The following is a 22288-nucleotide window of genomic DNA, read 5'->3' on the forward strand; positions in this document are numbered from 1 at the left end:
ATTAGCATGTGACTGTTCTTCTCTATTGACCCTCTTAGTTCTGAAATCTTACTACTGCTCAGTGTATGTATGTCAGAACTCACATGGCTGAGAGAATTTCTCTCTTAGCCAATTTATGATTATCCAAAGGTAAGCTTTCTTTCTTAAAAATATTATTCTCTTAAAAATTATTTTCTTTAAAATATTGTATATTTCAAAGTTGCTAAGAGAGTAAATCTTAAAAGTTCTCATCATAAGAAAAAAAATGTAACTGTGTTTGGTGATGGATGCTAACTAGACTGATTGTGGTAATCATTTCACAATATATGCATATATCAGATCATTATGTTGTCCACTTAAAACTAATACAATGATATATGTCAATTATGTCTCAGTAAAAATTGATTTAAAAAATGAGCTTTCAAAAAATACAAATATTGTAACATTTTGACTATTTACATTTCCATCATGTATCACCCTTTGTAGACAATATTGATTGTCATATTTAAAACTCCTTTTTGTCTCCTCAGTTTTACCGAGCAGAAGTTGAAGCTCTTCATTCTTCAGGTATGACAGCAGTTGTTAAATTCATTGATTATGGAAACTATGAAGAGGTGCTACTAAGCAACATCAGGCCCATTCAGACAGAGGCATGGGTACGTGATCCAAATTCTGTACAAAGGCATAAGCTGTTTTGAAGGAAATACATAGCTCTAAAAGATTAGTCATAGTAATATGAAATTTGCCAGTGGAAAAATATTTTGAATTTGCTTAAAACAGGCTACTCCTGAAGTAAGATTTTAATTTAATAATTACACTGAAGTACAGTAAAAATGAATGCATTGCAGTTGCTTCTCTTGTGTAATGCTTTGTTATATTATGCTTTGGAAATAGGTGCCCTTATTTATATGTTGGCAAAAAATGTGTATATGTTTTTATGAGTTCTTATGCATATTTTGTTCTTTCCGAGTTTGTTACTTTATATTTGACTAAATTACGTCCAGCAGTTGTCAAATTTAAGTCTCTGTTGGATACATGTATATTCTTTATTATTTTAGTTACATGTAAAATTAAGAAAAACACTTTAAATTATATATGAACTCATACTCCATTTACTACACGTATATTTATATATGTATATGTTCAGATTAAATTTAAATATCTTTGTTTAATAATTATTTGATTAATTTTGTTGCCAAATGTTATGTCAAAGCTGTGATGATTTTGTTGATGTAATTTAGACTGTATTGGCCTTATGGAGTCCATTTTATACAGGACTTATGTGACTTTACATAGATAGATTCTCAGCTACATTTAGGCAAAAACAGGAGGACAAGGCATATTAGAATTTGTTTCATAAAGTTTTTTTAAAATTTATTTCCTTTCTGTAATTTGTGGATAGCTGTTAATAAACTTATCACTAGAAGCCTAATTTGTTGCTGTTTCCCTAAAATGTAAAAATATACTAGAAAACTGTATCATGTAGACAGTAGCCTTCATCATTGAAGCACACATTCTCATGAGCTGCTTTTAGTTTAGTTTAGATTTGGTCTTTCTAGATTTTTCTGTCATGACCTCTGTGTCACTGCTCCCTCTCGCCTCCCCAAAAAAGAAGATAAATAAAACAACAACAAAAAGCCTAGTAGCAGCAATCATATTTGGGTCCATAGATCTTTATTCTTTACCTTTTTATTCTAGAAAAATGATCATTTTCTAGGTAGCTTATTGTTTCATATTTTACAGTACAACATTCATACATTTAAGAGATCCTTTCCTTCACTCTCATTCTCTAAAGTTTAGCTGCTTTTTCCCTAAAAGACTGAAATACCATCAATGTCTAATTTATATCTTTCCTTAGAGAAACTTGATGTAACTATATCTTTGCCCTTTTGATTCCCATGCAATGGCTATTTTTATTCTCTTTTCATTTATTCTCTTTTTCATTAATACTCACATCTTAATGTAGTTTTGATGGTAATAGTATTTATTGAGTCTGTATTTCTAGAAGTTGAACCCTAGTTTGCTATTCGTCATGTGATCCCAGTGTTTTCGGCCATTACAGTCAGAGTCAAAATAAAATTTTTACATTTAGTGTTTTTTTAGGAGATTTAATAAAAGATTAATTTTATTCTTTTCTCCCTAAAGAAAAATTTAAGTTTCCTTACTTTGTTTCTTCTCTACTTCCTCTTTCTTTTCCAGAGTGGACATAACTGATGAGCACATTTCTCATTCCTCACTGTAGCTTTTCCATTCAGAGGTGTTTGGTACTGAAGTGATCATTTTCTTTCTACAGTCAGTGACTTTTCTTTTTTTCCCCTTAATAGTCCTCATTGCTTTATTATTGATTTTAGGTCTTTGTAAACTTAGCTGGACAATAAATTTATTACGTGACAGCCCACGTAGTGATTCTGAACCACAGCAATACTTTCATATTCTCCCTGCCTACTTGTGAATACTCTTCTAGGCTTTATTGTGCTATTTTTTTTTTTTTTTACCTATTTACTTTTTCTACAGTCAACTTAAAAATCTTTAATAAGATATGTGAAATATTTTTCAGGTAGAAGCAGGATAGTATTACTAAATCTTTTGGAGATTCTGGTATTTCTTTTCTCCTATTTACAAGTAACCAAGTGATTGTTGATGTTTTATGATTTTGCATAAATTAATATAGCAAATATTTTTGGATCATGAACAGTGTTATTGAGGATAAGATCATCCTTTCTTCCTTATCTGTGTGAATAATTGACTTAGTTGTAGAAGCAGCTCCTTCTTGATAAATAGAAGCCACCAGCTTAACATATCTTAACCCATCTCCATTAAAAAAAAAATACATATGTGCGCATATACATAAAAAGCTTCTGAAGAAAAACAGTCTATGTAGCTGTCAGTACATTTAATGTAGAACTAGTGTAGAGTTCTCTTATCCTCTGAGAGTGCTGATGTTGGGGTCTATGAGCACTTTTTCTTTTTGTAACTTGGGAATTGTAACAAGTTTTAAGTTAATCAAAGCAAAACATTCACTATACCAATAAGAAGGTAACTAATTGATAAGTCATACTAGAAAAATTAAAGAGCTGCAAAGGTATAGCAAGGTGTTAGAAGCCTTAGCACAATTATTCACTCACACTATGGACTGTGTAATTTTTAATTTTTTTCAACTCTTGCACTACATATGTACATTACTGTTTTTAATTATGAAATGATTTTGTATATTTTATTAAAGTTTATGTTTGTTATTGGCACAAGATTATGGAAAACCTCTTGTTTTCCTAAATGTAGCAATGATCATTCATTGAAATTTTTTTAATAGTTTGCAGGAAAAATAACCAAGAAGCCTGCATATAAACCAAAAATCTTTATAGAAATCAGTTGTCTGTATTGTCTCTTAAAGGTGTAAGGATAAATTATTAAATAAAAAGCATGAAATGAGATTCAATGACTAAGTTAATAGTCTCTTATATGGAAAATTAAAATAAAAATCAAGTTAATAGTTTAAATCTGTTAATATTTTTCTCATGAAGTTTAAGAACTAATTGCCTTAAGTCTATCTCTAGACAAATTTCTATTTTCCCCTTCTATCTGGATGTACCTTTTTACTTCCAGAACATACTCAGTGATGATATTTTAGATGGTAAATATATATCTTCTGATTATGATTAAATACTTTATTTCCTCCAAAATGATCTACTGAACTTTTTGTTATGTTATGTCATACTTGATTTTTTTCTTCTAGCTAGATTAAACCTGTATCTTTTAACTATGGTAAAATATTCTGTCTTAATTTTAGTGTATTTATTATAGTAAACTCTCTATCATATATTAATGTGAGATTCACAGCTCATTCTTAACTGGATAAATCCTCTAACTTTTTTTTAAATGTTCTTTGTATATTACAGGATTTTCCTTATTTTACCAAAGTAAATGAAGCATTATGGAATCTCATATTATTTGTAAAACTATGTAGGGAGAAAACCATAATATTATTTTATATTTCTGACCACTGTATGAGAAAACTTTAGGGACAAAGGAAACCTATTTGTGTTTCCTGCAGGCGCTTTTCAAATTTATTCTTTTTAACTCTAAAACTAATATCAGGAAACCAGTTAAAAAGATGCCACAGGCAATTTGGAATTACTGTAAAATACCCTGGCGTTGCTGCTCAGACAAATCTTTTGTGTTTTTAGAGTGTTGTTGCTTCTGAATTACTTTTCTAAACCTGGAAAGACAGTGTCAAGTCCTGATTTCCCAGAATATTTATGACTTGTATGCCACTGAGACTTCTATATCCCAAGAAATGTTTTAGAACATGCTGATTTCTAAACTTTCTTTTTAAAGGTTCATAGTATCAGGAAATGATCTTTGTTCAGCTAATGTTCCAACTAGAAAAATTATGATTGTATCAATAATGGTTAGTTCTAAGACCTTAGCATACACATCATCTTGGGCAGTAATTCTGGAAAGTGACAGATGGATTGTTATTGTCTTCTAACCTACCTTAAATGTTTTTCTGTAGCGTATTTATTTATTCAACAAATATTCATTGTATGTATGTTAGGTGCTAGGCATTGTTCTGGGTGAGGAATATATGTTAGTACTCAAAACACAACAAACGTCCTGCCCACAAAGTTAGAAGAAAGTTGTATTTCCAATTATGTGAAACAAACTTAAATATCTCATGGGAGTGTTCATTCTTACCTCTTGAAGCTTTAAAATAAGATATAAGTGGGAAAAATGTTGTTTACTGATTTTTAATTTAAATAATGTTTAGGTCTTTATTTTATTTCACCTTATTTGAAGATAAAATTAATACAGAAGAAGAAAGTATCATTTAATGAATTTTATCTATTTAAAATTTCCTGTTTATCTACTTGATTTAAAAAGTAAATTTCTTTTTAGGTGGGTTTGAGTTTCTTTTAAAAATAATTATAATGTATATTTTTTTCAGTTATAGTGTACTTTAAAAAAAGAACTATCAGTTTCAAGTTTTACTTTTGAAGTAACTTTGTACAAAATTTATTTTATAATGACATCCTGGGAAGCACATTTGAAAATTACCTTTTCAAATTCAAATAATGTTCAGAAAAAAACATAAAGTATTCTACCACTAATAAAAACATTAAAGAGAAACATATTACCCCCCAAAAAACCCCTAACCTATTTAATGAGGAAGGAGATTGAGAGTTGTGATATGTAAATTAATGAGTTAAAATGGATCCTAAATGTATTAGAACAAGGTCATGTTAGTAATTTTAATGATATAGTAATAAAGTTAGGCTATATCTAGTTTGTATTTGATATCAAAGATCATAATAGATATTAAAAAGAGGACAATTGTTATAGAAACCATTAACTTCAAAGGGAAATTAGAATTATCTAACAGTGAGGTTCTGCCAATTAGAATCCAATAAAAAGTGCAGGCACCTATTTGATCATAGTCCAGAAGGTTTTTCATTTCTGATAATAAATTCTTAAATAAATTAGTGGGTATAATTTACCATACTTAAATTTCTGCACTAAAAGCATAATTTGAGTAAGGTCAGTGAAATACTGAAATACATTTTCTTCCACTATACATATTTTGCGACACTTCCCTTTCAGAGATTGCCATATAGGCAATGCTCATTTTCTTTTGCAGTGTAAACACAAGAGTAAATCAAAAGGAAACTGTACAGCTAGTTCAGCCCCATTTAAGAACATAATTTTCACCTTATAGGTGATGGAATTTGGGGGATTCCATGTAACATCTTTAAGCTCTGTTTTAATAAAGTTTGGTTGTATTTGATATGCTTTATTTATTTCTTATCTATCACCCAGCTTTTCACAATTCCCACGGGAGGTTGTGGATTATACAGAAGGACTTTACTAGAGATATGAAAGCTTCTGACATAGAGGGAGAGATGATTCATTCATAAATGATGCCATATACATTGATATATCAATTTAAATACTGTTGACATCTACCTCCTGAATCCCAAATTCAGTTTGTGAATTTGAGATTATTATAAAACCTAAGAGATTATTATGAAAATATCGAGATCTAGTTTTGACTGGGCTGTATTATTCAAGAGACATTTTATTTCACCATTAAATTAATACTAAGAAAATAGTATGCTATTTTAAGAACATATACAAAAGTACTGCTTGAATTTTGCTATCTGATAATTTAATGTATTGTAATCTATTCAAAGGAACTGTATATAAAAGTATCTTTAAAAGGTTTCTGGGTAATCTGAGTTTTCCTTTATTGAGCAGTGAAAGTACATCATGTTATTATTTCATGTTCCTTTTTACTGAAGGTAAAATAACTCCCAAAGTGAAATAACATGGTAGGGTATTACCTAAGATGTGCTGTCTTTTTAATTTGTTTCTAATTTTAATTATAATTCATAAAACAATTTAAGCCTTATATTATTTAAATATTAAGAATCAAGTTAGCATAACTGTTTGAAAAATCTTTTTTGTGTACATGAATAATACCAATAGCTATTATGTTAATCTTTTATCTTCTAAGTCTCCCCTTTATTAATAGCAACTAAAAGGATGGACTCCTGAATTATGGTGCTGGCCAATTGAGAAGTAAATTCTAGATGCTTTAGATTTATGCTAAGTGTTGTATAATTTTTATTTTTTCTTCAAAGTAGTCTTAAGGAGGCAGGAGGCATCCTGGGTATGATCTACAGCTGAAGGGGACTAGGATTGTCAGATGAACTTATTTTTTCCTTTGAGATTTTTGATTTAATAGACCCAAGGTTTGTTCTGTTTCAAGTGTAAATTTTATTTTTTCATTTACTTTACTTACCTGGATTTTTAAAACTGTAATTTCAAACTGCACTGAATTTTACCATTCCTTCACATATGTATGCAGAAGACTTGCTAATATACTCATTGCACAGGAAATAAAGTAGTAAAATAAATGCATCTGAGGAATATTTTTGTTTTGTTTTATTTCTTGTTCCCAAAGATGTTAAAATCTTATATTGGGCATGTGCCTTTGACTAGGCACTCATGTCAGTATGTTTTAAAGATTTTTATAAGTCTGAAGAGGCATCCTTCTTGAATTTAAAAAAAAAAAAAAACAGTGCACACAGTTCTGTTTTAGTTTCTAGTGAATTTCTGAGCCTCTTTCATCTATACCTAAAAAGGCAGAAAAATATGTTGCTTATTGCACCATAGACTTGATTCCCTTTCAGATGGAGCTCCTAGAATGCATCTTTCCAATTCTAAAGACAGTGGTTGTGGACTTTGTTAGTGATAGGCTAAAAGAGGACTTATGATACATATTTGATTGCGTACCATAATGAGTCGTCAGTTGTCCATTTTCTTTTTTAACCTTACATGATTATTTGTGTTTTTCTATACTCTTGCTTTTGTCACCTTATTTATTAGTCATCTCTCTGTGTTTTCATTCTATTTCTTAAACATCATTGTATCCTTTAGACTTTGTTTTTTAAACTTTATTTTCTTTTCACATTTAGTGGGTGGTATCTCTTGATGTATTTGGTTACCCTTCCTACTGATCCTAATTTCCTGAACTTTACTGGACCTATGCTGTTTGTTCTAGAATCATGTGCAGTAGGCTTCACTATCACACCTCTAGAAAAAGAGTGGAGTTGATCTGTCTCCTTGTGAGAAACACTCTGGTGTTAATAGCTTTCAGTTCCATTAAACTTGGGAAATACTGGCAGAGTTTTACACCTTAGTTTGAAATAACTCCCTTAGTAGTGGCCTGTCGTTGGCTGAGAGCTCCATTCAGAAGGGACAGGACGTTCTGCAACAGTGAGTACATTTTATTTGCCTTAAAACAAACAAACAAACAAAAAACATATAGTTTGTTAAGAGTAAACATAATGATGAGGTTCTAGTTAAGTAGCTCAGACCATCATAAGAATTAAAAAGTTATTATTTTTTTGTACATACTTCTTCATGCCTAGTACATCTAGCTCAGGGTTAGTTCTGTTTCCTGGTTAAATTAATTTGGAAAATGCTGGGTTAAAAAATTAAGTATACTTTTTGATTACAGAACTTCTTTGAGCCAGTAACAGATTAATATGTATTTTAAATCTCCAAGAGAGAGACATATATAGTGTTTATTGCTTCACAAACTTATTTGCTCATGGGACCCTTTTTTTTTTCCTGTATAAAATTTGTTATAGAAAGTCTACAGGAGGTACTTTGAAAAACATCGTAGGTCTTTTCTTCTTTCTAGTTTTCAAATTTCACATTTTTAAAATAGGGTGAAGATTTATCTTCAGAAACATTGTTTTAGATGTTCCAGACTTCTTCTTAATAATATAATTTTGTACTTTTATGTTATAAATAGATACTAAATATATAAAAGGCAATTTTTCCTCAAACATGTTCCATGATTCTTTACCTTTCTATGAATAGAGGACAAAATATACTTCTGAAAATTTATGTCCCTTGTAAGTACTTGTGCCATTAGTAGTAGTGTTTTATTACATAAAAATAAAATTGAGATCTTTTACATGTAATTATATACAACTCACTGATAATTTAATTTTAACTTAACTCTAATTCTAGAAACATTTATGTATTAACTTTTTTAAATTGCCATTCATGAAAACTCCCATTGTAGCTTTTATAATATTGCTATTTCTTTTCTGTAATTCTTGCCTAATAACCCACATGATATTTATATGTTTCAGCAGTAAGGCATTGTCATTATTTGTTTGGGTATTGTATTTGTTATTCTCCAATAATCTAGCCTAAAGCAAAATCTGAAATCCTTTTTTTTTGTTAAACTGACATTGGCTACTGAATCAAAAGAAAGTATCAAAGCAAGTTAATTCCACTAAGTGTGTGGGCATTCTTAAATGAAGAAGAGGACTCCTAAAATGCCAAAAATTCTGTTTTGTTTCAACATTTGTATTGCTCCTTTACTAATAGGCTATGTGTTCTCAAGCCTTTGACTAGTATTATTTCAATTAATTATAAGCTTGTTAAAAGCCTCAGAGAAAACAAACTATTGAACTTAACTGCTCTTGATCTTCTGTTCAAGAGATCAGAAAATCTCTCATTTTCCTTGTAACAGTTATTAAGATGAATTGATAATCTTGGATCTAACTCCAGAGATCACTTGAGAGATCTAGAGGGGAAAAAATTCTTATTTTAAGAAACATATCCTTTCCAGGCAGTTATAATTATAAACAAGGGCAGAATGTATGGTTGGATAATAGCTAGTGAAAGTGCAGAGGAACTCTATTAATAAGCAGTAGATATATACTATAAGTACCATCTGTTTTAGAGCTTGAGGGGATTTGATTTTAAGTGAGCACATGAACTAGTCAGTTCATGGTGGCTGAAAAGTGGAAAGTGGAAAGTGGAAAGAGGTCAGTAATTATTTGTTGAATGATTAATGTAGTCCTAGTGGTCACCCATATTACTTCAGACATGAAGCCTGAGTGTAACAGTTTAATATGATAGTTTTTCCACAAGTATTCTGAGTGCTTTTTGTAACAAAGCTACTTTAGAAAATAGATCGGCCTATATACGCAAGGGATTAAAAGGATATAAGACAAGTAGAAGATAAATTTCCTTCCTTCCAGAAGCCACATAATAAATATTAATAAGGCCTCTATCTGGCTGGCATGGTTCCAGTCTGGGAACCATTGTTGGCATGGTTCTTGATTATAATTTTGTTATGCCTGTTAAATGAATGGTATGGTGTGAAGGAAGTAAGTGGGGAAGGCCAAAGTTGACTTTTTTAAACTAGTATTAACTTTAACAACTTTTCATTGGAATTGTTATTTTACCTGAAGTGTGCTCATTTTTCCCCCCAGATCATGTGATTGGGAAGTTAGGCTCAACCCTCCTGGTCATGCTTACACAAGAGCTTATTATACAAAGTAAGATACTAGAAGTCAGTTTCATTCTGTTTCCATATGGTTCAAATTCTAAAATTTATGGACTTGTTATCTTTTTTTAATGTTGGTAGCCATTTTTGATACTATTTAATGAATGATTGAGGAGAATATAATGAGCATTTTATCTTGAAAAGATTTAAGTAAATAAATAAGGCTTAAAATAATGTGGAGAAAAGTATTCTAGTGTATTTTTTTCTTTATAAAGTGATCAGTTGATATGAATCTTATTAAGAATTCCTGAATTTGACCATCAGTACTCAAATGAATGTTAGAGTTAATTAGATTTTTAAAATATGGAATTGAAGTCTTAAAGCAAATAGAAAAGGGAGACAGATCAAGAACTTGAGTAGTAGTTCAGAAAGCCTCTAAAAGCTTTGGGCACAAATAAAGATATCCCTGGTTGATCTTTTATGTGCCCTGATTAGTGTTAATGCATACTAAGCACTTGGCCTTACTGATAGTAATTCTCATAAATAGAAAAACTGTTGGCCTTACTGATAGTAATTCTCATAAATAGAAAAACTGTTAGAGACTGAGATGTAGTGGAGCTGATTACAAAATGATCTAGAAATACTAAAACGTTGGTCACATGCCCAGTCCATTTAAATTGTATCCTTGTATTCTTAGGAAATAAGCAAAGCAAAGAAAAATTCTCATTGAATGTGTTTAAAATTAAAATATATAATTCCCTAAGAAAAATTAAGGAATGATACAAGAAACTTGAGACTGAGAACTCTAAATTTTTTTATAGAAAATAACTTATAAAAGGCTACAATAAAAGCATTTTAGATATAATTTAGAAATGAATATAAGATTTAAATTTCAGGAAGATATGCACATTTTCCTATTGATTTATTGAAAATACTTAAAATTGGCCACGAAAAGACTGAATATTCTTTTCATTCTAATGATTATAATTGCTTTAATGAAATTAATGACTGAGGGAAGACATTTAAGATAGGAAAAAAAAATGACCACAGGGTAGGTTAAATGTAGATTTGGTATCTTGATTCTTAAGCATTTTTCAAAATAATTTTCATAATGGTATAATTTTAAAAGTTTGACTTAAACTGCTAAACAAACAAACTGCTTTAAATAATTTCAATTGTAAGAACAAGTTTTGCTTTCTGAAATGATAATTGCTATTCTTTGAAGTTCCAATAAATTTCACATAAATGGCAAAAAATACTTCTGACATTTTCTACTGCCAGTTGCCATTCTTGGATCCAAGGCTGAGAAACATTTTCAGATTCTGTGTGCTTTATCCTGAAAGAATTTGATGAAAAGGGGTCACTGAGAGAGTGAAATGTCTGCTCTGCTTGGCCTTTGAAAGAAGGGGAGATGGCAGGGCTAGTCTTGGGCAAATTACTTCCACCTCCCTTTTTGCCCCTGCTTCAGCTCCAGGGGAGCTGGAAATGCAGAAGGAGTCAGAAGACCTGGGTCGAGTCCTGGCTCTGCCACTTACTACCTATGTGACTTTGGGTAAGTTATTTAATGTCTCTGGGTCTCAGCTTCAGTACAGGGTTGTTGTGAGGATTAAGTAAGATGATCAAAGGAAATGTGCTTTGTAAACTCTCAAGGTCTATAGAAATTTAAAATTTTATTATCGTAACCTGGCCTTCTTCTTCCCAGTTCCTCCATAGTCTAGTATCCTTGCCTATGCATTTTTAAAGCAGCCCAAAATGACAACTCCTTTTACTTTTCCCTGTATCCTCTCCATTTTGGAACTCTTATTCCTGTCCTCTGCATGCTTCAGACTTAAGTATTCTAAGAATATTAAACCAGACTGGTTAAATTAATCTTCATTGTAGAGTGTGGATTGTGTTGCCCCTTTTTACCCTTCCCACTCTCACCTTTCTTCTTTAATCTTCTCAGAATTGTGCACTTAGAAACGTGGAAAAATCTTCAGTGCATGGAAATTCGCACAGTGTTGGCAGAAGTCCCTTAAATCGTGTTACCCAGATCACTTCTCCTTTAGTTAGTAAGGTTGATTGGGTAAATGGAAATATGATTGTGTCTCTTGTCCTTTCTTTTTCTCTGTGGGAAAGGAGATGGAAATAGTTCAGAGTTAAAAGTTCTTCTGAAATCTCACTGATAAGCTAGATCCTAAGTTGAGGAATAATCACAGAGAGGAGACAAGGGATTTAGTGGCCATTTCTTTGGTCAGTTCTTTGAGTTATATCTGACTTGGCCTCATCTTTGATTCTCAGTAAACTCTAGCCTACCCTCAGCCAAACTAAATTTATAACACCTGTTGTCTTTACTGGGTGCTCAGTTGATAGAGCCTGCATGGAGCTAAGGAGGAAAGAGAATTTGCCTTCTGCATCACATCTGGTTTCAGATCAAGGGAACTTTAAGAGGCCATAACGAGAGCTTATAGCTCTACTTGATCCAGCCTTCCCACGTAATCAAAGAATGCTTGATTTGGCTATGTGTTAATAATAGTAATAATAGACCCTTATGTTAACTGCTTGCCATTAATGCCTAATTACCATGGAGCACAATAACAGTTACTCATGTCATGATTAGATTAACTTTCTTAAAATTTTTATTTTATTTTATTTTTACAACCTTGAACCATTGACTTATGCTCAATATGGTTTCTTGCTGAAGTAGCAGTGTCATCTTTCTTAAATACAAATTTGAAATATTGAACTCTGGTGGCAATCAAATGCAAATTGAAACAATTAATTACAGTGTTAAATGTGTGAATTAATGGGAAAAAATTAAATGATAATGTTCATGCTGGCAAAGATGCAGTGACACAGTACTTTTGTACATTGCTGATGGCAGTGTAAATTGGTGTGATCTTTCTGATTTTTTTCCAAGCCTTAAAAGTGTTCATTCCCTTTAAACTAATAATCCCACAGTTGTTAATCTGTGCTAGTGAAAGATCAAAGGAATAAGTGAATTTCTGAGAGATGATCATTGCAGCAATAACAGGAAAAACTAGAAACTACTTAAATGCCTAATAAGAATGGTAAAATAAAGCATTATTCATCAGCTGGGTGAGATATTTTACAATTGTGCTAAAAGATCATTATGAAGGCTGTAATATCATGGGAAATATTTATGATGAGTGAATGAAAGCAATTTATACAGTTGAGAATGCCCTCAAAGTAGTGGTTGTTTTAGTGTAGTAGAATTATGTACAGACTCTGTATATGTATATATACTTACTTTTCAATTTTATAAACTTTCTGTAATTTTGTATTACATTTTTTATTTGAAAAAATAACAGCAAGCAAAATGAAATTAGCAAGAAGAAAGTTGATCATGATTAGGGAATTTTATTTTTAAAAAGAAATCCCTAAAATTTGCAAAAAGGATCTGAAAATATGGGAGTTTAAAAAAAGAAATAATGAATAAAAACATAACTTCTTTCTAATTTTGCCCTTTGCCTTCAGTGAAGTTAACAACAACATGATTATGGTTTTTCATGATAAAATACCATGATCTTTGAACTTGTTCCTGTCTATAATTAGTAAATGAAATACTCCTACAACTAAACCAACAGATTTACCTATACAAATTACCACCTTCATTCAGTCTATCCATACAACCTACTTTCCAGTTCCTTGCAAAATTCTCTCTTAATCACTGTCCGCAGAACACTTCAGAATTCAGTCTCTCCCAAGTGCTTTCAAATGCACAGCAAAATACATTTCTTCTATGAAATGTTTATTTAATCCGTACAGGCATACCTTGTTTTATTGCACTTCACTTTATTACGCTTTGCAGATACTGCATTTTTTACAGGTTGAAGGTTTGTGACAACCCTGTGTCGAGCACGTCTACTGGCATGATTTTTCCAACATCATTTGCTCACTTTGTGTCCCTGTGTCACATTTTGGTAATTCTCACAATATTTCAAACTTTACTATTATATTTGTTGTGGTGATCTGTGATCAGTTATCATTAATGTTACTACTGCAAAAAGATTTCAACCCGCTGAAGGCTCAGATGATGGTTAGCATATTTTAGCAAAAAAGTAATTTTTAATTAAGGTATGTGCTTTGTTTTTTTAGACATAATGCTGTTGCACATTTAAAGACTACAGTGTAGTGTAAATATAAATTTTGATATGCACTGGGAAACCAAAAATTAATGTCACTCCCTTTATTGTGATATTTGCTTTATTGCAGTGGTCTGGAACCAAACCTGCAATATCTCAGAGGTATGCCTGTACTTACTTAACATTCATAATTTTGGGAATATGTTAGTATATAATTATGATACTTTGTTTGACTCTTTGTCCCTGTTTTAGTTATTGATACATTATTAAAATATTAACTGTAAAGTGATATTTTTATATTTGAGGTTTTATTAACATAATTTCAAATATATTTTAATTTGTTTCAAAAAACTTTTTGAGCACTTATTATGTGACTTTATCTCTCCACCCAGAACAGTGCCCAGCACAACACATTTCCTTAGAATGATTGCATGCTGGACAATGGCAATGCATAGATGAGCAGTCTCTACACTAAAAGAGTCAGACTAGCAGAGGAGCCCAGCAAGTAAAGCACCATAGATGGAGAGTGTTTAACTCAGTCAGGAACTGACTCATAGAAGAGGCAAGGCCTTCCCTAACTATCGTATTATAAAACAGCAATGTGCCATCACACAAACTCTCTATCCCCTTTGCCCGCTTTATTTTCTGCATATCCTGTCCCTCCTTCCAACCCCTAAGTGAAAGCAATGTGAGAACAGGGACTTTATCTCAGCTAATACTTCAGCATTCAGAACAATCCCTAAAACATAAGGCTCTCAATAAGTACTTGGTAAATCTGAATGAATGAAGTTTAATGTGAGTCTCGAAAGTTTTGAAGGACTTAGCTTGGGAAAAAAATGTGTGAGAGAATAGCAAAGAGTGTAGGAGGGCATGGTAGGGTGAGGTATTTTGGCAGCAGTATAGGTTGGGTGTAGCAAGTGTCAGCAGATGAGGCTGGCTGCAGAGGCAGTTGGCTTGAAGGATGGGGGAGTCAGGTGGGTTACAGTAAGGAGTTGGAATATTTATATCTGAGAATAAGGACCAATGAAGGATTTTGGGTAGGGGAGTGTCATGTGATTTTGCTTTAAGAGATTATTTCTGTGGAATGGAAAATGGGTTTCAGTGAAAGCAGAGAGCAAGGAGACCAGTTATTGCAATAGTTAAGGCAAGAGATGGGGACTTTGGAGTCATCAGAGTCTAGGCAAAAAGTAAAAGAGTATGGGTGAGATTGTGTGTAAAAAGAAAAAAGAATGTGTAAAAAGAGAAAAGACGAAGACAAGAGTCAACTTCCATGGAATTTCACAGCTGAGGGGTGGGAAGGGACATCAAGTAGCTGTAGCTTAGGAGGACAAGGGATTGGGCAGATGGGGAGGGATGCTTAATCCACAATATAAAATGCTGGAAAGGTCAAGGAAGATGAGAATTGAAAAGTGGCTGTTGGATTTGGCAATCGACAGGTTCTTATAACGGTAGAATGCACTTTCATTGGAATGGTGGATGTGCATGACAATTTGTGGTTTCTTGACAGTAAGTGGCACATAAGAAAATGAGGGTTAGGCTACTTATAGGATCTTGGTTGTGAAGATAATGAGGATAGAAGAAGAGAATAAGGAGTAAAGGAACTCGGTGAAAATCCAAGCATGTTTACATCAAAGGCAGTGAAGAAAAGAGAGAAAGAGAGGTTGTAAAAATAGGTGTAAGGATTTAAAAAAATCCAGGCTGTGGTGAGAAAGTGGGGTACGATCACTTTGGGTGACTTTGGGTATGTTGAGGAGTACTAAAGAGAAGAGAGGAAGGAAGTAAATATAGGTGTGGATGAGAGTAAGCTGGGTTTCGGGGAAGGAAGCTGAATAATTCTTAACTAATGAACTCTTTTCTGTCAAGTAAAAGCAGGTCAACTGTTCAAAGTAATGAGGTCAAAAATAGGAGAGGAATTTTGAAGAGAGATATAAAGATTTAGAAATCACCCAGGAAAATGGGAGAAAAAGCTGACCAAGAATGTATTTTCACAGCAGAAGTTTTCAACCCATAGTAAAACTTACGTGCAAAGCATTCTGTGACAGTTCATTCTCAGTTTCTGGTCTTTTAGTAGCTGCAGGAAAAGTTTAAGTGGATATAAAAATGAGAAGAACTTTACAAGTTTATTAAGTAGAAACTAACAAGTTAACCACTCAGCCAATTTTCAGTAGAGGTTCTCATTAAGGACCTGATATCTGAAAGTCTGCACAGTCATAATGACTATGTTATTGCCCTAGGACCTCAGCAGAATGCAGTAATGGAAAATGCCCTGTGAAGATGGTTTTAAGCTCTTGCTAGTAACATTAGTATAATCCTAGGAATGTTAACAAAAGTTTTAGGCCTTCTTGAGCTAATCTTCGTGCCCCAGGTAGTGATACATTAAATAGATAAAAATGTTAATTAGGTATTTGAACATTCAAAGTCGCAATGACCCTGTGTGTGTTTGGGTGTGCAAGTGTGCAAGCATGTGAGAGATATCATTGTTTAAAAAATTGTGATAGTTACTAAAATGTTCATTTAGAGTGGCTTATCTCAGTAAGAAGAGAAGAAAATAAGGTAGAAAATTTTTAAACTCCTGTTTAATCTCTTAAAACTTAACCTATTGACTTTTCTATCTATTAACTGACCTATTTACAGAAGGAGATTTTCCTAACATGGACACAGTTTTAAATAAGGAAAAAATTTTTAAATGCTTATCATAATTTTTTCATGACAGATATAAAGAGTTGTCTAGCTATGGAATTATAAAACAAAATCCAAATATGAAACCAGTTAAGAACATAAGCTGTTCACAATCATAGAATTAATTTATAAGCTACCATGGAATATTCTTATTCTGCCTTTGAAGTGGACAGCCCTTTCTCATTGCTGCCATACCAAAATATTGATAAAGATTTCTGAAAAAGGAGCCTCAACAACTTACTTTCAACTTTCCTAAGAGAGCTTAGGAAAGTTATCTATCTCAAAGTTTATGCCACAGAACGTGATAACACTCATTAAACAGAAACAATACTATGAGGTTTATCAAATTATGAAATTGAACATTTATTTAAAATGTACTATTAAGTTCTTAGGTAAATTTAGGAACTTGCCAATTACATATACAAAGCAGAATAGTTTGTATTCATTTAAGCCTCTGAGGATAAATTTCTTGGAACATGTAATAGTTAATGGGAAGAATCTGGTGTGAAAATATTTGTATTGGTGAATTTTACTGCTTTATTATACTTTCCTTCTCATTAGTAATATTTTTCAGAAGTGTCTCCATGTCTGTGGATACCAAGGGTGGGGGACATTAAGTTGGATGAATTTCATAAAGACAATTACAGTGAGCTTTCTGTATCCACAGGTTCCACAGACCGTGGATCAAAAATATTTGAAAAAAAAATTATAGAAAGTTCCAAAATGCAAAACATAACTTCGCTGCATGCAAGCAATAATTTACATAACATTTACATTGTAATAGATATTATAAGTAATCTAGAGATCATTTAAAGTCTACAGGAGGGTGTGTGTCAATTATATGCAAATACTATATACCATTTTATCTAAGCACGCACAGATGTTGATATGGAGGGGCAGTCCTGGAACCAATCACTCATGGGTATTGAAGGACAAATGTACTGTATGTATTTGGTAAGCTAGTAGGATTTGTCTCAGTAAAGAAGATTGCCTCTGGGTTCCTTTCTTCACTGGAAGAAAAATGAACATGTTGCTAATTGACCAGATTCTCAGCCTCACTTTTGTATCACATTGGTTATTAACACCAATAATTGTAAAATCACTTTGTAAATGTAAAGTGCCACATCAAGGCTCGTTTAGTCTTTGTGTTCTCAACCTCTGTAACTCACTAGAATAATGCAAATTGCTTGACTCAAACCAATAAAAGAAAAACTGTGTTGAATGTGACATTATAAAGAACTTTACACTTGTGAAGGAGTAATGATAGCTAACTTTATTGAACACTTAATGTTGTACCCAACATTATTCTAAGTTCTTTACTTAACACTAATTTATTTAAAGTATAGTAGCTGTTTATTGATAGTGTAGCCATTTCAGGGTAGTTCATTCTCTCATTGGGTGATTCATAGTAGGCGGTGCTCAGAGTAGATAGCATTGTGGATAATTTGTGTTCTATAGTAAGAACTATAGCACCTAAATGATATCACATACATTTTGTTTTATAATTTCATGATGTATTTAAAATGTAAATGAGATGGAAAGCACTTGATTTTGATCTATTTATATAAGCCTTGTAAAAGTTTAATATGATAGGTAATTCTCTCCTTCAGCCTCGGCATCTACTGAGATGTGTGGAAAGAGCATGGATTTTAGAGTCCAGCATAACCTGGGCAAGATACATAATCTTTTGGTTGTCTTAAAGAACATAGTAGCTGCTCAATAAATATTTTGTTCAGTCATCAAATGATCTAAATGCCTGGCACATAGGTTCTTAATTACTTTTGTTTCCATTTCTTTAGTTTTCCTTCAAGGATTTAGAAATAGCAGCCTCCCTTATTGTTCACTTCCTCAGAGTGATATTTGTTGACCCTTGACTGCCGCAGCAATTACTGATTGGAACTTCCAGATCAGGAGTTGGGAAGGAAACCGAAACTGCTTCCTTGTACCATCTTTTTCTTTGAATTAATTTTTTCCTTTTATATTTCCTGTTAAAGTTTTCTTTTCTGTTTGAGTGTTACTAGGATAACAAACTTTTGTATTAAGAGTCTTACAATATAACCCTAATATAAAAATTCACAAGTCTTTTAAAGTAAACTAGTTTTTCTCATAAAGTGAAAGAACTGCAGTCCCTTTAAGCTAATAGTATTGCCTGCAAAGTTATAAAAATTTCCATCATTTTCTTTCACATTTTTGAAATCCTATGGTTTATAACAGCCTTCATAAATTGGCGACTTCTATCCCAGCTCTGACACAGAGCTTTTCAGCCTGTCCTGCTGTCAGTGTACCTGCTGCTTGACATTGATAGGATTCTTGTCAAAACTGGGATTTTGCATAAATTAGTGTTTAACCCTGGACAGGCTTTTCCTCTTCGTTTCAGTGCAGCTTTTAAGAGACTGTGCTGCTCTTATCCATAGATAATGAAAGTGAAATTTGACTATTTTATCATACATTTTACACTTTGAAGGAGTACCATAAACTTTACTAGTCTTATTTATTTTTCTTTTTTTAAAAATAACTGTATTTATTTATTTTTGCCTGCGTTGGGTCTTCGTTGCTGTGTGCAGGCTTTCTCTAGTTGCTGCAAGAGGGGGCTACTCTTTGTTGTGGTTCATGGGTTTCTCATTGCCGTGGCTTTTCTTGTTGCAGAGCATGGGCTCTAGGCACACAGGCTTCAGTAGTTGTGGCACACGGGCTCAGTAGTTGTTGCTCCTGGGCTCCAGAGCGCAGGCTCAGTAGTTGCGGCACATGGGCTTAGTTGCTCCGTGGCATGTAGGATATTCCCGGACCAGGGCTCGTACCCATGTCCCCTGCATTGGCAGGTGGATTCTTAACCACTGTGCCACCAGGGAAGTCCTCTTACTGATTTCTCATTAAGCCCTAATTAGTAATTCTCAGTTTTACCAATTCTTGTACAATATAGACACCATCACTGAGCCTACTGTCCCTTCTTGTCCAGAGGACCTATTTGCCTTACTTTTTATTTTAATAAGCAGCTTACATTGTATGTGGGAGAGAAAGTGAGAGGAAGGGGAAGGAGTTTCAAGTTGCATAAAGGAGTATACTTTAAATAATCTTATGGATGAATTTAGAATTTTTGAAAAGTAGATTGTTTTACCTTAATACTTTCCAGAAGGTACATATTAAGTATTGTGGATAATTTGTGTTTTACAGTAAGAACTGTAACACCTAAATGATATCACATCCATTTTGTTTTATTAATTTTATGATGTATTTAAAATGTAAATTTTGATCTATTTGTATAAGCACTTGATTTTGATCTATTTCTTGGGTATTTGAAACACCCAAGAAAATCTTTTGACTCTAATGCAGAGACTTTATACCTTCCTGATTTGTTCTTACCATCATTGTTCCAGCCATGGCTGAACGGAAAGGACAATAGCTTCATTCTTGAACTACAGGAATATTTACATATTCAGTAGGAACAAACATTTATTTGCTTTTCCTTTGGGTATGAAGATGAGCAAATTATTCTCCATAGTATATTATCAGTTCCCCCAGCCTCGATTGAACATCTCAGATGTTTCAGGTGTGGAATTACATGTGACTAAAAACATGGTTCCTGAATTTCAATAAACCTAGAAATAGTATTATTACAGCAAATATAATATGTTTAGTAGCCTTAATTAAATCAGGTGATATATACTGTCTAATTTTTCTTTACCTAAGTTGATGGAAATGAGTTTATCTCCCTTATTATTCTTGGAGAAAGTCTTTGTGATACCTTTTCTTTCTTCAACAGTCTAACCATCAAAAAAATGATTGAAAAGAGAAGCTAAGCTTGGAAAGAAAATGCTTTCTTTTAAAAAAAGCTGACTCTTCATATACCGAACATTTTGAAATATCAACATGAGGGAAAAAACCTCATAAATTTAAGCATACTAAGAGTAATTTATACTTAGGTAACAGCAAGATGATATATCTTTACCAACATATTGAAATAAACTAGAATAAATGATTGACAATGTGAAGATTGGAGTTCCTTCTATACAATGCCTGCTTATAATTGGAACATATACACCAGGCACCATATATGTCTTGACCTGTGTTAACTGATTTAATAACTACAGGAACCCTATGAAATAATTATTAGTATTCCCACTTAATACACATGAAAAAGTACAAATCCAAGTTCAGAGCCATTAAGAAACTTGCTTAAAATCATTGAGCTAGTAAGTTGTAGAGCTGATGTTCAGTTTGCAGAGTTGCTGACATCATAGCACATGATTTTACACTTTACTTGTAAATGGAGGTAAATGATACCAACCTACTTTTTGTATAATGTATATAAAAATTTCATCATAGCAGTAAGTTTGTACTCAATATGTGATGCACAGTTTTGGTAAAGTAACTTTCAACTATTTAGTTCATTTAGTCTTAATTCTCTCTTAAAATTTAGAGAATTTTAAATTGAGAAGCAAAGATGTATATGCAAGAGGTATACGCTAGTATTTCTCAAGGGGCTAGAAAATATTTTACAAAGAGTAGGAAAAGAATCAACGTATTCCTTTAACCTACAGTTCTATTCCTAAGAGCTTAATCTGTATTCCTTTAACCTACAGTTCTATTCCTAAGAGCTTAATCTTATACTGTGAATCTCTTTTTATCTTCTAAATTTCACTGGAATCTAGTTTCAGGGTTAAACTACATTTTAGCCACCCATGTATGTTTTAGGTGGTAATCCTCCAGTTTCCACTAGGCAAAAAAAAACTAACAAATTACCAAGATAACGTTTTAGAAAAACTGACTTAACATTATATAGTTATTCAGAACACACCAATGATAACACTATGCCAAAGTAATATCTTTCAATAGTGCATGTATTCAGTTACAGTTAAATTTAAAACTTTAGGTTGGGAAAATAATTCTTTTCAAATATACAATAAAAGAGACCTGGGAGTAGGTTGTAGGCATTTTGTTTGATGACAAGTACAGTATGAGCAAGGAATGATCAAGCAGCTGCTAAAAACATTAAAGCAAGGTCAGATTGCACTAATGATTATATAGAGTTTGCTCATCATGGGAAATAGTAGTATTATGTTGCAAGCAGACCATACATGCAATATTATTCTGAATACTAGGTTACATAGAATAGTAAATATTAAAATGTATAAAGGAAAAGATGATCAAGATGATGGGAGATATTGGAAATAATGGTATTTGACAAATGATTCCAGGAACTGAGTCTTTTGATTTTAGAAAATAGAAGACTAAGGAAAGGCATAATACTTGTTTTAAAATAATTTAAAATCTTCTATATGGCAAATAGGCTTAACTAGAAAGCCCGGGTAATTTGCACTTTCTAGAGAAGGATACAAAGGAGTGATGCTGAGAAAGCCTCAGTATCCTTCACCACTTATATGACGGAGACAGAACCATCACACCACCTGTGTGTGATGTGTGGGGATGAATTTTGTACCTTGTAGGTCAGATCATTGACTCCTGGGGCACCTCACAATTCTAAAGCTACAGCTTTTATTAACTAGCCTGATAATTGATAAGGACTTTTAAACATGTTTTCTTTAAGTTTCACTAAAGAGAAATAATTTTACTTCATTATGCAGACGTTGTTAATATGGGTTGCTGGGTATGTATGGGATTTAAATGTGAAAATGATTATTACATTGTAATCTTATAGATAACTATAAATAATCTTATAGATAGCTGCTATAAGATTCAAAATTTTAATTCTTTTCCTGTCAATCTTATGTTC

The 22288-nt window shown here is 32.4% G+C and overlaps 1 protein-coding gene across 2 annotated transcripts in view; it reads left to right on the forward strand.

Annotated features, from left to right (window-relative positions):
• The window catches only part of TDRD3 (tudor domain containing 3), a 210793-nt gene that overhangs the window by 169205 nt on the left and 19300 nt on the right, over nucleotides 1–22288 (forward strand). Inside the window, exons 12-13 of one of the 2 annotated variants that reach the window (XM_067016262.1) lie at nucleotides 510–635; nucleotides 2179–3380. In XM_067016262.1, coding sequence (XP_066872363.1) covers nucleotides 510–635; nucleotides 2179–2193 — 141 coding nt within the window. In that variant the 3' untranslated portion in view covers nucleotides 2194–3380. Of the gene's footprint in view, nucleotides 1–509; nucleotides 636–2178; nucleotides 3381–22288 lie in introns of those variants that run through there. The other variant, XM_059042391.2, reaches the window with a different exon arrangement.

Source organism: Kogia breviceps, chromosome 16 (assembly GCF_026419965.1).
Source record: "Kogia breviceps isolate mKogBre1 chromosome 16, mKogBre1 haplotype 1, whole genome shotgun sequence".
In the NCBI taxonomy this organism is placed as follows: domain Eukaryota; kingdom Metazoa; phylum Chordata; class Mammalia; order Artiodactyla; family Physeteridae; genus Kogia; species Kogia breviceps.